Here is a 15,007-nt window from a genome sequence, read left to right on the forward strand (position 1 = left end):
ACTGCTTTTCTTCCTGGAGTTCGTTTTGAAAGAACATCTTTAAAGTAAACCACTGTGACACTGTAGCTTATTGTGGCTCGCTGGTGTACACCCCTGGATAGACGAGGATTGTGATCCTGTTTATCTCACAAGCATTTAACGAAGGTCTGTGTGCCAGATGCTGGGGAAACAGGTTGGAAAAGACTACGTTTTTTTTTTTTTTCCAGTGGTCCTTGGGTAACTTCCAGAGTTATATTCCAAATTTTGCTACTGACAAGCAAAACAGATTATGAGGTTCTCAGCAAGGTAAATGGTAAAATAAAGCAGTTTTAATGTTGCACTTCTGACCTTGGCTACAGAGGTTCAAGTGCAAAGTCAGGGCTCTACTGTTTAGTGCTATGGGTTTAGTCACTGGCATTCTCGTTGGTGGATGGATACAGATACTCCAGAAACGTTGCACTTTCTGTGACTTTCAGCTGGCGATAAGGGGTAGAGGAAGGAAGCCTTTCTGTCAGGGCTTGTTCCACCACGAGGGAGTTTAGACAGTGCTGGTATTTTAGGGCTGTGGACTCAGGGAGGATGGTATCCATTGTGAATGCAATCTTTTCCTCATTGAAATGTCATCACACTGGAAAGTGTATGATATGGTTTTTTTAAAAAAAAGGAAAAAAGTATAGTTTTATATCCAAGATATACATAAAGTATGGTCATTTGATGTATCAGAATAAACTACTGTAATATGAAGTCACTGTATTTGCAATAAAATCCTTTTCTATTAAAACCGATTAACTTCTAAATGTTTTTTAAACTATTTCAAATATATAGAAAAATAGTTCTATAGGAAGCACTCATATGTATTACACAAACATGCAGAGGTGTTAAGGTCATTGTTACAGCATCTTGGACAGAAGCCCAATCCCTGTTCTACTGCAGCCAACCTCTTTCCCCTTCCTGGTGGCAAGCGCTTTCCTGAAGCTGCTGCACGCTCCCTCCCCTCCATCCGTCTGCACATTTATTTTACTTTACGTGCTTGAATGAGAAAAACCTTAAACCGCTGGAATGGATGGAAAGATCAGATCTGGGGTAGGAGGACTCAACAACATAAAGTGGACTCTTCTCTCCATGCAACTATGGCTGTTTAACCTATGACAAAGGAGGCGAGGATAGACAGTGGAGAAAACCCTCTTCAATAAGTGGTGCTGGGAAATCTGGACAGCCACAGTAAAAGAATGAAATTAGAACATTCTCTGATACCATACACAAAAATATACTCAAAATGGATCAAAGACCTAAATGGAAACTTTTAGAGGAAAACATAGGCTGAACACTCTTTGAGGCAATTCTCTGGCAGTCCAAGGGTTAAGACTTGGCACTTTCACTGCTGTGGGCCTGAGTTCGATCCCTGATCAGGGAACTAGGATCCCACAAGTTGCATGGCACAGCCAAAAAAAAGCACTCTGACATAAATTGCAGAACTATCCTTTTTGAACCATGTCTTTGTGTACTGAAAATAAAAATAAAAATAAACAAATGGGACTTAATTATACTTAAAAGCTTCTGCACACCAAAGGAAACAAAAACAAAAAACTAACAGAGAGGGAAAAAATATTTGCAAAGGATGCAACTGACGCAACTCCAAAATACACAAATGTAGTTCTATGTCAAAAAAATAAAAACCCAAAAACCTGATTTAGAAATGGGCAACACAAAAAAATAAAAAATAGAAATGGGCAGAAGAACTTAATAGACAGTTCTCCAAAGAAGATAGACAGATTGCCATGAAATGATGGTCAGCATCACTAATTATCAGAGAAATGCATGACAGAACTGTAATGAGGTATCACATCACACTGGTCAGAATGGACATCATCCAAAAGTCTACTAATAATAAAGGCTGGAGAGGGTGTAGAGAAAAGGAAACCCTCCTACAGTATTGGTAATACTGTAAATTGGTACAGCCACTTTGGAGAACAGTATGGAAATTCCTTAAAAAGCTGAAATTAATAGAACTACTGTATGATCCAGAAATCCCACTCTGGGGCATACATCTGGAGAAAACTATAATTCAAAAAGATACACATACTCCAGTGTTCATTCCAAACTCCCCATCCAAGGTTGCCACAGCCCGTTGAGCAGAGTGCCCCGTGCTATGCAGTAGGAAAGACAATGGTTTTCAACCTTGGGTCCATCGCTTACTGTCTGAGTGGCTTTGGTGAGGTTACTTAACCTTCCCCGAGGGGAGCAGCTACTCACCTTCTGCTGGAGGAACCAGGGAGATGGGTTCCCCTCTGTCCCCTCCCCAGCAGCACATTCCTTGGCCCTGGTCCAGTGGTACTTTGTTTTGTCCAGGCAGACGTGTTTAGGCCTGAGTTCTGCTCCTCTTCAGTCGAGAACCTTCATCATTAGCCTTCCTCTACTCACCACCCTGGGGTCTGGGGCCCAGTGCCCACCTGTCCCAGACCCACTGCCTCCTGCCCACTCTCCAGAGCAGCTGGACCCCTCCTTCCTCCCTAGCCTTGCCTTGATTATACCTAGTGTCCACCCTTACTAGACTAGCATTCCACCTAGTGACAGCGCATCCCTGATTCTGCAGAAACAGTGATCTTGCACAAATGAACGAGAGTAGTGACCGCTGCCGCGTGTACGCTTAACAAAATGCCCCTTCACTCTCCGTGATGACCTCCAACACCCACAACTTCATAAAGTTGGATGAGACAATTGAGGCTGAGGGTTTAAACTTAATATTTGAGCTGGGATTTGCACACGCACGCCCTGCCTGCCACCAAAATCTGACTCTTGCTGCTGCACCCTTGGTTTTTCTTTATCACTGTGGGGGTTAATTTATATTAGTGCCAAATCAGTACTGGAACGGCCTTGCTGGGTGAGGGCTATCCCTCTCCCTCCCCAGGAAAACAGTCTAATTTGCAGGCTGAGATCACAGTAAACAGGAGATAGATCCATGGATCCATAGAGAAAGGGAGAAAATAAATCGGTTGAAATATCTGAGGCTCATTTAGGGGCAGCGCCAGAGTAATAATTCAAAAGGATTCCAGCATCCCAAGCTTTGTCTTATCCACATACTACTGTGATCTCTCTTCTCAAAGCTGAGGGCCCAGACGTGGCCCTTGGGTTCTGCCCTGCTACAGATGTGGTTTATTTAAGCATCTGAATGCCAGCATCCCACTTTCCTTTAGACAGATTTCTTGTGCTCTGACAGCTTCAGAAAGTAACCAGGGAGCAGATGTGGACAGAGCAGGCCAAGGACTGCTTGGAGCTGCCGGCTGCACTTGCTTCGATCCTGGAGAAATAATTCTTCCATCCCTCAGCCTCATTCATGGGCTGAAAACAGCCCCAGGGCGCATCCATGTCCGTGATAACGAATCCTCTCTCTCCACCCCACACACACCCAGGTTCAGACCTGGGCCAATTTCACCACCTTTCAGGTTGGCTGTTGCCTGTCCTGCGGTATCAGAAATGAGAGGTTGACACTATACTGTGAGTTTGGATCGGAATGTGCTCTTGAGCAAATGTGTGTTTCCTGCTTCTTCCCAGCCTCAGCCACTACCTGGGAAGAGAGGAAAAGCTCATTGCTCTTTCCTGGGAGCCAGGCTGAGGCAGGTTGAACAATCCGCTCCAGCTGTTCACACCGGAGATACGTTTAATCAGAGCCGTGTGTCAGCCGCACAGACACAGGGCAGGAGTCCCCTCCCCACCGGGAAGTGACTACAGCCCGTGACTGCATGCACGTCAACTCGCCCCCCTCCCCATCTGTGGGGACAGATCAGGGACTGAGGCTCTTGAGCTCTTTTTCCCTCCAGTGAGGATCCAGCTCGTGGCCTCACCATGTGACACCCTGGTAACGTCACTGGCAGCTTTCTCTGAACCTTACCATCTAGCACCCGTGACGTGAAATGCTGAGAGTTCTCCCCCTTCACTCGTAGGCAAGCCATTTGATTTCGGCTCCTCTCGACTCCTGTGGCACAGAGAACAATTCCAGAGTGAGGGAGCAAATCTAGGCTGTGGTGAGGAGGAGTGAGGCTGGGCAGCTCCTTCAGGGTGTTCGATTGTGGGTTGAGCACCGTTGAGGCTGCAGGTGAAGGGGGCAGCATAGTTAAGGGAGAGGTGTTTTTTTTTGTTTTTAATTTATTTTTAACTTAAGGATAATTGCTTTACAGTATTGTGTTGGTTTCTGCCAAACATCAGCATGAATCAGCCACAGGACAGAGGGCTTTTTTCTTTTTAAAGATGGCAGCCATCCTGGTCAAAGCCTCTTGGTCCCTGCTTTTCCTACTATCAGACGCTGTTTGCCCAAGTAGGCTAGTTTCCCCGTTGGCTCAGCTGGTAAAGAATCCACCTGCGATGCAGGAGACCCTGGTTCGATTCCTGGGTCAGGAAGACCCACTGGAGAAGTGATTGGCTACGCACTCCAGTATTCTTGGGATTCCTTGGTGCTCAGCTGGTAAAGAATCTGCCTGCACTACAAGAGACCTAGGTTCTATCTCTGGGTTGGGAAGATCCCCTGGAGAAGGGAAAAACTACACCTTCCAATATTCTGGCCTAGAGAATTCCGTGGACTATATAGTCCATGGCATAGCAGAGTCAGACACGACTGAGCGACTATCACTTTCATTTTTCATGCTTTTCATAAATGGCCTTTATTATATTGAGGAAATTTCTATTTTATTGAATTTTTTTATCATGAATGGGTTTTGAATTTTGTCAAGTGTTTTTTATGCATAGTCTTACTTTCAATTCTTGCTTGAATGTTGGTAGAATTGAGCTTTGAATCCATTTGGTCCTAAGCTTTTAACGTTTGGGATTTTTTTTTTTAATTAATATTTGAATCTCCTTATTTATTACTGGAGTGTTGAGTTTTTCTATTTTTTCTTGTTTTAGTCTTGACAGGGTGTATGTTTCTCAGAATTTATCTATTTTCTAGGTTTTCCAATTTGTAATAGTTCATCAATAATAATGGCCCCTTATGATTATGCTTTTACTTCTGAGGTATCTGTTGTAATGTTGCTTTCCTTTCTGTGTTTATTTCAGTTTCCTCTCTTTCCTTCTTACCTTAGGTAAGGGCTTGTTGATATTGTTTGTTTCTTTCAAAAAATGCACTTCCAGTACTGGGCATTCTGGCACACGGGCAATGTGTTTAGAGGTGTCGCTTAGCAACAATCATTCTGGGATGGAAGATTCCAAACCGTTGAGCTTCCCAGCTGGGAGGTTGTGGCGGGACGGCTCTGGCTTACCTGTAGTGCTTGTGTTGGGTTTAGGGGACTGTGAAGAGCCGAGGGGGAGGTGAGGTGTGTTTGGAGCCCATAGGCTCTGCGATGAAGAAGATTTTTGACCTCAGGAGTAAGAAGGGCAAGTCGCCCTTAGGCTCCTTCACCATCCCGGGGAGAGACAGAGGTCATCATAGAACCAGCTTCCAGCCTGGGTACCACATCCAAGACAGGGACCTCGGAAAGATCCACAAAGCTGCCAGTGTAGGCAACGTAGCCAAAGTGCAGCAGATTCTGCTGCTCGGAAAGAATGGCCTGGAAGACAAGGACAAGATGAACAGGTAAGCGGGGAGGAAGGGCCTGGCAGGGGTCCCTCCTGTGAGTTTCCCCTCCAAGGCTCGCAGACACTTTTGTAGGATCCAGCACCCCAGACTTGATAGGCTGCAAAAGCCTTAGCTGGTTTAGGACCCGCTTATAATTCCCCTTATAGAGCACTTTACTGGTCGTTTTAAAGTGATTTAACTGAATATCAGTAATCACAGAACAGAAATAAAACATGAATAGCATCTTTTTTTCCTTCTTTTTCCTCCTCCTCTTCATTTGTTGTTATACATGTGTTAACATGATCTACTTATGAATAGGAGAAGGCAATGGCACCCCACTCCAGTACCCTTCCCTGGAAAACCCCATGGACGGAGGAGCCTGGTAGGCTGCAGTCCATGGGGTCGCTAAGAGTCGGACATGACTGAGCGACTTCAATTTCAGTTTCACTTTTCACTTTCATGCATTGGAGAAGGAAATGGCAACCCACTCCAGTGTTCTTGCCTGGAGAATCCCAGGGATGGGGGAACCTGGTGGGCTGCCATATATGGGATTGCACAGAGTTGGACATGGCTGAAGCAACTTAGCACCAGCAGCAGCAAGAGCTCTCAAGTTCTATAGCCCTCAAGAAATTTTCTGGAACTCCCTGGCTCTCACATTGTTTTTCTCATGTGATTTATGAAAACTCTTCTTCCCATGGATCGTCCATTGGGGATATTGGCGGTGGACAGATTTTTGATGTTGTCAGCATCTTATTTTTAATGTACACATTTTTATACCATAATGTTTTATATTACAAAAAAGCTGCACAGTAAGAAAAATAATCCCCAGGTCAACTTCTGGGTTAAAAATTCTTCCGCTACAATTCAATATCCATTTTATATCAGTGTACACTTATGTGTATATGCTCTTTGCTGAAGGACCTTAGAAGACAGCTTTGAAGTAGGAAGCTGGCTGTGTCCTTGAATAGGAGGACATTTTCTTAGGATATATGGTCTTTCCATATTTAAACCAATAAACATATCGTGATTTTAAAGATTTTGGGTTACACATGCTGTCTTTAACTGTTGTGATGAAATTAAAAGTTTTGTGTAGTAGGCAAAGATTTGCCCCTTTAGATAACAAAATTTGCTGGGTGACATTTTCTGTTAGGAAAGATAAATTATGTGTAGATGGTGGAGAAATAACCTGGTAACTATTTAGAAAAAAGTAACTAGATTTTTATCTCCCCAGCAAGTTTCAGATGGAGTATGGATCAAAAATTTTAAATACACAGGGTGAGAAAAGTACCAGAAGAAAACTGAAATTCCTATCTATACATTTTCTGTGTGCTGACAAAGACCTTTTTTCCCTAGTTCTACTGTTTATTAACTTTAATATTTTTTTAATTAGATGGTAATTGCTTTACAATGTTGTGTTGGTTTCTACTGTACAACATCATAAATCAATTGTAAGTATACGTATATCCCACCCCAGAGACCTTTCTAAGAATGATTTCAAAGGCAACAATTCTGGAGTTTCCTGGGTTTCGCCTACCCCCTGCCAAAAAAAAAAGAAGAAAAGAAATCTGAAAGTTGATTTAGCAACCCCCAAATTTAAAAATCTCTGTAGATCAAGCTGTCTATAGGGAAGTTGGATGAGCAGACAGGATTTGTCTTTCTGGCACTAATAGGAATGCGGCACAGATAAAAATAATTTGTCATTTTCAATTTAATTTAGAATTTTTTGTGAGGATTGGTATCCTGTGACACTTTCAGCCTTTTTAGAAGTCAAGGGAATCTTGGGAATTTCCTGACTGTCCAGTGGTTAAGACTCACTGCTCTGGGGCCAGGGTTCAATCTCTGGTGAGGGAACTAAAATCCTGCAAGCTACAACGATATATTGTACAACATGGGGAATATAGCTAATATTTTATAGTCCCTTTAAATGCAGTAGTGGGTCATTGTGTTGTGCACCTGTATTTTGTAATAATATATAACATACATCATCTCTAAAGCAAACTTAGACGAAAACACTTCATGGGAATTAGACCAACAGGAAAAAAGAGAAATGAACAAACGAAAATGCTACAATTTATAGCTGCAAAGACTGTGAATTATAACTTATATTCCAATGTCAGAGACGTTAAAACATGAGAAAATGAGCATGTTGAATCATCGAAGTACAATGTTGTCTCTAATCCTCAAAACATATCTGCAAAGGAGGTGTAATATCCTTTGACTTCATTCATATGTTGTCCTTGTAAGATAGTAGTAATAGTAGTAAATATAATAATATAATCTAACAATTACTAGCTGTTACCTGTGCAAGGAATGGTTCTAAACACTGTGCGTGGATCTCATTTAAGCATCGCAGCAGAGTCCTGTGAGATAACTACTACTCTCTCTTCATTTTGTTGGTGAGGAAATTGAGGTACAGAGAGGGTGAGCGACAGCTAATAAGTGACAAAGTCAAATTTAAACTCAAGTTGAGCTGAATCTCAAGGTCTCACACATCCTATTCAAGCAGACTGTTCTTTCTTTACTGTGTAAGAGGAGTTAAACTAATATGTGCTGCTCTTTCTCCAGAAGAAAATGAAATATTTGTTTCAGAGGGATAGGAGTACTATGCTATTGAGTGTTTTCAATCACACAGTTATTTGTTTTGGAACAGTAACACTACAGTTTCCTAAAAACTCCTCTTGCTTTCATAGGACTGCGCTCCACTTGGCCTGTGCCTATGGCCATTCAGCCGTGGTCGCTCTCCTCCTGGAGAGAAAATGCCTGCTTAACCTCTGTGACAGCGAAAACAAGACCGCGCTGATGAAGGTATGGGGCAGTGAACCATGTCCACATGAGACGGATGTGATTTAACTACTGAGAGTAAATGAATTTATCTCATTGAAATATAGGGAACTGGTGAAGCTTGTGGACTATTAATTTTGAATTCCTAGAATTCACACTCTTGTTTCTTGGCACAACACTGACAGGCCGTAGAAAGTCAAGAAGAGGAGTGTGCGACTCTTCTGCTGGAGCATGGTGCCGACCCCAATGTCATGGATATCAATGGCAACACCGCTCTCCACTATGCTGTCTTTTGCCAGAATATATCACTCGCAGCAAAGCTGCTTTCCTATAACGCCAATATAGAAGCCAGAAACAAGGTATAGCTCAACTAACTTTATTGACAAAATATTTGCAAGCCATTTTTCTAAACCAGAAGTGTTTTATTAATAACAGTATGTAAATACGTAGACTGAGTAGTGTCCAGCAGGCCCTGTTACCATGGAAACAACTCCAAAGCCAAGTCGGGGTGGGTGGAAAACGTCAGAGCCCACAGAAAGGGCAAAGCTCTCTCTCTCAGCCACCCTTCTACCCTAGAAGGAAGATTTTCCCACTAGAACGTGCTCAGGAGTGGGTGGTAGGTTCAAGTCCTACAAAAATTAAGGCCTGGGGGGAGTGAAGTGATGTGATGGGTGGCTGCTTCCAGGGGCTAGGGAATGGATGCAGCTGCTGGGGGAGGGGTGGGGGTAGGAGGAAGGAGAAGCAGTGCCCAGCAGGGGGAGCTGGGGGGTGCAAGTGGGCCGGGGAGGCAGCAGGCCTGGAGCCCTGAGCCCTCCAGGACCCCGGTTCTGAGATCCGGTCACATGGGTCAGGTCATGTTCGACACCCAGCAAGGGTGTTCACTTGTGCTAGTGACCACTTGGTTCGCCAGGTACAAGTGGGTGTCCCACACTCAACCCTGGGGGACTGCTCGGCAGGGTTGCAGCTGAGTTGTGGACAGCTGATGATGGTGAAGCTGCCCCTCCTGCTCTTTCTCCTGCGGCTGCAGCCTCGCCAGGAGCTGCAGAGAGAGCTCCCCCACTCTCACAGGTGGGCTCAGTGTTCCTTGTTTGGAAGCTCCAGCCTTCTCTGAGTGAAAATATTTTGAAAGCACTTGATTGTCCAAGATGTCACTTTAAATCACGATATTGCTCAAGCAGCATTAGAGAGTAAAGCATTCATTTTTGTGTTGATGGCAGATATTTGTGGTAACACTGCACTTGTTAAAGGTAAAACTTTTTCCAAGTATTTTTCCCTTACTGAAAAAAATATTTTTTTTCTAATTAGTCTAAAATAACATAGTAAAGCAAAATTTGCCTTGGAAATAGACTTTGTCTTAAAACTCAAGCATTTGACAACATAATAGAAATCCTACTGCTGTTAACACATTCCAATTTTATGAAAAAATGATTTATATAAAAATGATTTCTCTCTCATTGCCCAAGGCTTCTGAGGCTAAAAGGAAAGGCAAAGGAGCGGGCAGGTGAAGAATGCAGATCAAGTTGGAATTTTGGCAGCTGGGGTATACCAAGAAAGAGGGTTTTTAAAAAATATTTATTTGGCTGTGCTAGGTCTTAGTTTCAGCATGCAGGATCTAGTCCCCTGACCAGGGATCGAACCCAGACCCCCTATACTGTGAGCACTGAGACTCAGCCACTGGACCACCACAGAAGTCCCAAGGTTTTTGGGGGTTTTTTTACCCCCCTTCAGTTTATATATATCAGTAAGGTGCTTTTCAGTTTCAGGGACAATAGTTGTTATTTTGAGAAAGAGATTGAGTGAATTGGAGACTTGCCTAGATACCAATTTTAGGAAGACTTTGCAGAAATCAGATCAGCAGTGAACAGGTGGTGATTAAGTTGGAAAGAAAAGAGAAGAACAAATATTTAACAGAAATATTATCCTATTCTGGCAGAAACAGCCAGTTAGATAAGAGTCTGGACTCTGCTCTCAATCTAGAAGGTCTTGATGGAAAGTAAGGGGTTTATAAACAATGAGATCAGGTTGCCTTTTGTGTTTATTAGTCCCTATTCTACCATTATTTACCCAGGAAAATTTAATTCTGTTTTGATGACTCTTACCTCTTATACTTTTCTTTTTTCTTCAAATCCTCAAGTAAGAGAAGGAATTGGCCATGTGGGTGAGAGATGAGACTGGAATGTTTGCTGCGCTGATTCTCAGCTAGATTGTGCTGGTGAAAACCACAATCACTTGGGAAAGTTTATAAAAAAATTTACAAGCCTAGGCTGTTCCCTGAAGATTTTGATGAAATAAATCAAGAAAGGCCTGGGCATGTGTATTTAGAAATATTTCCTTGAGATTCTGATACTATCCTTGGTAAAGAACTATGGAGTGATTAAGGATAATTTCTAAGTGCACCTATCTCAAAAATAAGTAGTCTATAGAAGAGCTGGAGTTTGATCAGTGCTAGCTAGCTACTTCCATCAGCTAGCAATATTAGTCAGACTTTTTCCTCTGCCTCTGTGATTGAGAAGTTAAAAGGAACATTTTTGGCAATGTCTATTGGCTTGAATAATATAATTCCTTTTTCTTCCAACCACTAATTATTCAGTGACACTCCAAGTGTCTTTAGAAATTTGCCCCATGGCAAAGTCACTTCATCTGTAGAGTCTGACCCTTTAAGAATTTTACACCTTCTGTTATCAACCAGGTCATTAGGTCAACAGATGTTTGTTACCAACGGAGTTTTCCTGACTGCAGTAATAGTAACTCATGAGCCTTCTTTTGGTGTCAGCAGGACAGACTCTTGCAGTGTGTCTGTTTGATTTGCTGAGCCCTGACATAAGCAAGATGACAGCTTTAAACTTCAAAACCCATGAAGTTAGTACAGATGGGGATTCTTTTAATAATTTAGTTTCAGCAGTCTTAGGAACTCATTATCCATTTGGTTAATAATCTGGGAGAATTCTAGAAATAGATTGTCGTTTTAACAAGCAGTGGAAACATTCTTAAAGTGGGAATTTTGAGTCTTGTGTTTTAAATTTATTTTAATATAATTATGAGTCAACAGCAATTTTTATTACATATTGAGACCCACTTTTCTTGTGAAACATATGAAACTAAAGAAAGGAAAGCTTTCACATACAAATATTTGCTTTATACCCACCTGTTTGGAAACAGCAAAATGTGAAACAACAAGTGGGCTACAGACCAGATGTGGTCCTTGGGTATGTTTAGCTTACCTACCTCCACAAACTGAGTCAACATCTAAATTTTAGCAAACTCATGCAGAAGTCTGCATTTCAGACTTCTCAGAGAACTCAATCTGGTCCCCCTTGAGCCCATCGTACTGTTTGGTCTGCATGTGGAGGCCTCCCTTTAAGTATGGGGTGTGTGTTCGCAGGTTTGCCAGCCTCACCTGGCTTTTTCACTTACTCAGGTCACCAGCTTTCCCTCCATAAGCATTTGAGTTTCCAATTCTTGTTTTATAGTTTATTTTGATAACTATTTCAAGATTTTAAATACAGTCTAATTAATCTATAATTGATTTCATATTTTAAAAGAATCTCTTAAGGATGGGAAATTTTTCAAGTTAGAATTTTTAAGTTGGTTGTGGCGGTTTCACACTGAATGAGTCTCCCAAACACACAGGATTATGAGAGAGAGCACAGGGAGTGTTCACCGAAAAGCAACTCCCCAAGAAAACGCTGAGTGCATATTTATTGGAAACTTACCTTGTAATCTTTAACTAAGAGCAGTAAAGCAAGACAGAGACCAGAACACTGGGATTAAGGAAGCTTCCTCCTGGAGGTCTGGAGGTAATCACATGAGAGTCGTCAAGAAAGGTCTTTGAAGATAAGCGGTATTGTTCTGTGTCAAAACAGCATCTAGCTAATGCTGACCTGTCAGTTTAACTTAAGGGCAGGGGAAGGAACAAGCAAAGGAGAATGAGTAAGATTAAATTTCAGGAGACTTTGCTGAGAAAGCCGAAAAACATGGTGCCCACAGTTGGTTTTTTGGAAGAAAAAAACACACAAAACAATTTTTCTCTTTGCATGTTCATATAGAGGATAATATTCCCATTGGAATGTCTGTAAACTTTATGAGGTTACTCTTGGTCATCCCTGGATACGTTATGCATGCTACAGATAATATTATATATTCCTGCCTCAGCATTGTTCCTAAAATATGCAGATGATTTAGTAGCTAATTGATTCTCTCTGGAGGAGTGTTGAGCAAGTAAATACTACAATATTCCTGATAAATACTACAATAGAAGCAAAGATCCTTGGAACCAGTAAATGTTGAAAGTGAGTCTTAGAGAATGACTCTGTGGTTCATCTTTGGAAGAGGTAGAAGAGGGGCATTTTATTATTTATCTTTTTGAAAGACGTATTTGGCTGCACTGGGTCTAGTTGTGGCACATGGGATCTTCAGTTTCGGCACGTGGAATCTAGTTCCCTGACCAGGGACGGAACCTGGACCCCCTGCCTTGGGAACTCAAGTCTTAGCCCCTGGACCCCCAGGGAAGGCCAGGGGGAGGAGCATCTTGAAGAGATAGAAGGTGCGCGGGGGGATGAGGAGAAGGGGCTCCCTTTTCTTTACTTTCTGAATTATATGTTTAAGTTCAGAGAATCTATTGCATGATTTTCAGTTCAGTTTAGAAATAGGTTAACTGTGTACATTAGAAATGTTTTTTTCTGTTTTACAGGATGACCTCACACCACTCTTACTTGGCATAAGTGAAAGGAAACAGCAAATAGTGGAATTTTTAATAAGGAAAGAAGCAAACATACATGCGGTTGATAAGATGAAAAGGTACAGTTGTTCTTTTTCTTTTTAAAAGCCTTAGTGCTGTTCTCGGGTGCTAACATCAAGATTAAATTAATAAGAGGTTTCATTTGTGATCAACACTTTATCAGTTATGTACAAAATCAATTATTCTGACTGGGAATTGTGAAAAACTATACAGCAGGAATATATTGCAGGATTCATATTCCTTTATAATATTGAGTGATATCATATGCAACCTATTTTTTTTCTGGTTGATCTTGTAGGAGCTGAGGGATTTCATACTAGTTTCATTAGCTTTATAAAATATGGATTCTGCTTTTCAGTTTACCTTATGACAGTATTGAATTTCTTAATTATTTTATAATGATTGTTTAACCTCTACTTCTTCTATATTTTTCCTTAAAAGATGCATACTAAACATAAAGGACTTGATTTTGTCTTTTGGATGACTTTTTGCTTTCAATTACTTTCTTTGAAAAATACTGATATTATTAGGTTGCAGAAGAGTCCTTCGCAGTTTAGTGACTAAACAGCAACAAAGAAGTGATTAGTAATCACTGTCACCAGATACCGTGGGCTCATCAGTTTTTATCCTTTTTCATTTCTAGTACATTTTGATGTTTTCATTTTAAATGAAGGTAGAAGGAAGAATGATAGGTTTAATGGATAAACAGTTCCTTTAACAAAGATAAGTCAAAGGTGGATGATACAGATGAAAATGATGGGCTTTAGATTCAGACTGGGTTCAACTCTTAGCTTTCCTACCTGTTAGGGTTATGACCTTGGGCACAGTACTTATCATCAGTAAATAAGTTTCCTGATACAAAAAGGCAAATAGTAATGCATCCTTCAAAGGTGGCTGTGTGTATATATAGTATTTCATTTAGTGAAGAGCACATGCTTGTCAATATCATTAAGTGCCACGGTGACTATTTTTATTTCCATTATTGTTAATATTTTTGTTTTAAGCCTGCAAATAGCCTTTGCTTAACCCAACCTCTAGCTGACTTTGAAGCAAAATATATCAGACTAAGGAGGAAATGGGGGATTCGTCCCTTAAATACTCACCTGCCTATCAAGGACTTTGTTATTATTTTTTTAAAGCATTTATTTATTTGACTGCGTGGGGTCTTAGTTGTGGGAACTCTCAGTTGCAGCATGTGGGATGAAGTTCCCTGTCCAGGGATGGAACCTGGGCCCCTTGCATTGGGAGCCTGGAGTCATAGCCCCTGGTCCATTAGGGGAGTCCTCATCAGAGACTTTTGAAATAGTAAGTGCTGCTATGTGCCATCCTAGTGGGACAGGAGGCTTCTTTTCCATCCGTTTGTTTTAGCCTTGGAAGTAATTTATAAGGATGTACCCTTGAGCATGTACATGGTCAGTTCGTCATGGAAGGGCAAGATGTTAACTTGGTAAAACATATCCAACGAGCTGTTTCTGTAAGTTAACTCAACTTCCTGAGGGTGACGTCATCTCTCTGTTGTTTTAGAACCGCCCTCATACTTGCTGTCAATTATGAATCTCTGAATGTAGTCAGTCTTCTCCTTCAGCGAGGTGCTGACGTCTTTTCTCAAGATGTCTTTGGACGGACTGCAGAAGAATATGCTGTCATTAGTGGTTTTAAAATGTAAGTGTTCACATTAAAATGCCAGTTATCACTAACCTGCAGCCAAAAAGAATTTTACCTGTTACTTGTTACATGACCAGTGAGAGTTGTCTGTTTGGTGCAGGCAGTTTCTATCCTGTGGGGGCACCTCTAGGTCATAGGTTCCCTGAGATCCTTCCCAGAGTAGTGGGTGTCAACTTGCCTGAGATTCCATAGTTACAGTTGGCCCCCTCATGGGATCTGTTCGCTGTAATAATGAAAATCTTCCAAAGGATTTATCTGCCTCAACCGTAAATGTTTTCTGAGTCTGCCCCATTCAGCAG

The 15,007-nt window shown here is 41.6% G+C and overlaps 1 protein-coding gene across 1 annotated transcript in view; it reads left to right on the plus strand.

Annotated features, from left to right (window-relative positions):
* The first annotated feature begins 5,309 nt into the window (after positions 1-5,309).
* Positions 5,310-15,007, plus strand: part of LOC128058639 (ankyrin repeat domain-containing protein 26-like) — a 78,735-nt gene continuing 69,037 nt past the window's right edge. Inside the window, 4 exon segments of the mRNA XM_052651132.1 lie at positions 5,310-5,542; positions 8,215-8,329; positions 8,491-8,664; positions 12,996-13,102. Coding sequence (XP_052507092.1) covers positions 5,310-5,542; positions 8,215-8,329; positions 8,491-8,664; positions 12,996-13,102 — 629 coding nt within the window.

This window comes from Budorcas taxicolor, chromosome 13 (assembly GCF_023091745.1).
Source record: "Budorcas taxicolor isolate Tak-1 chromosome 13, Takin1.1, whole genome shotgun sequence".
In the NCBI taxonomy this organism is placed as follows: Eukaryota; Metazoa; Chordata; class Mammalia; order Artiodactyla; family Bovidae; genus Budorcas; species Budorcas taxicolor.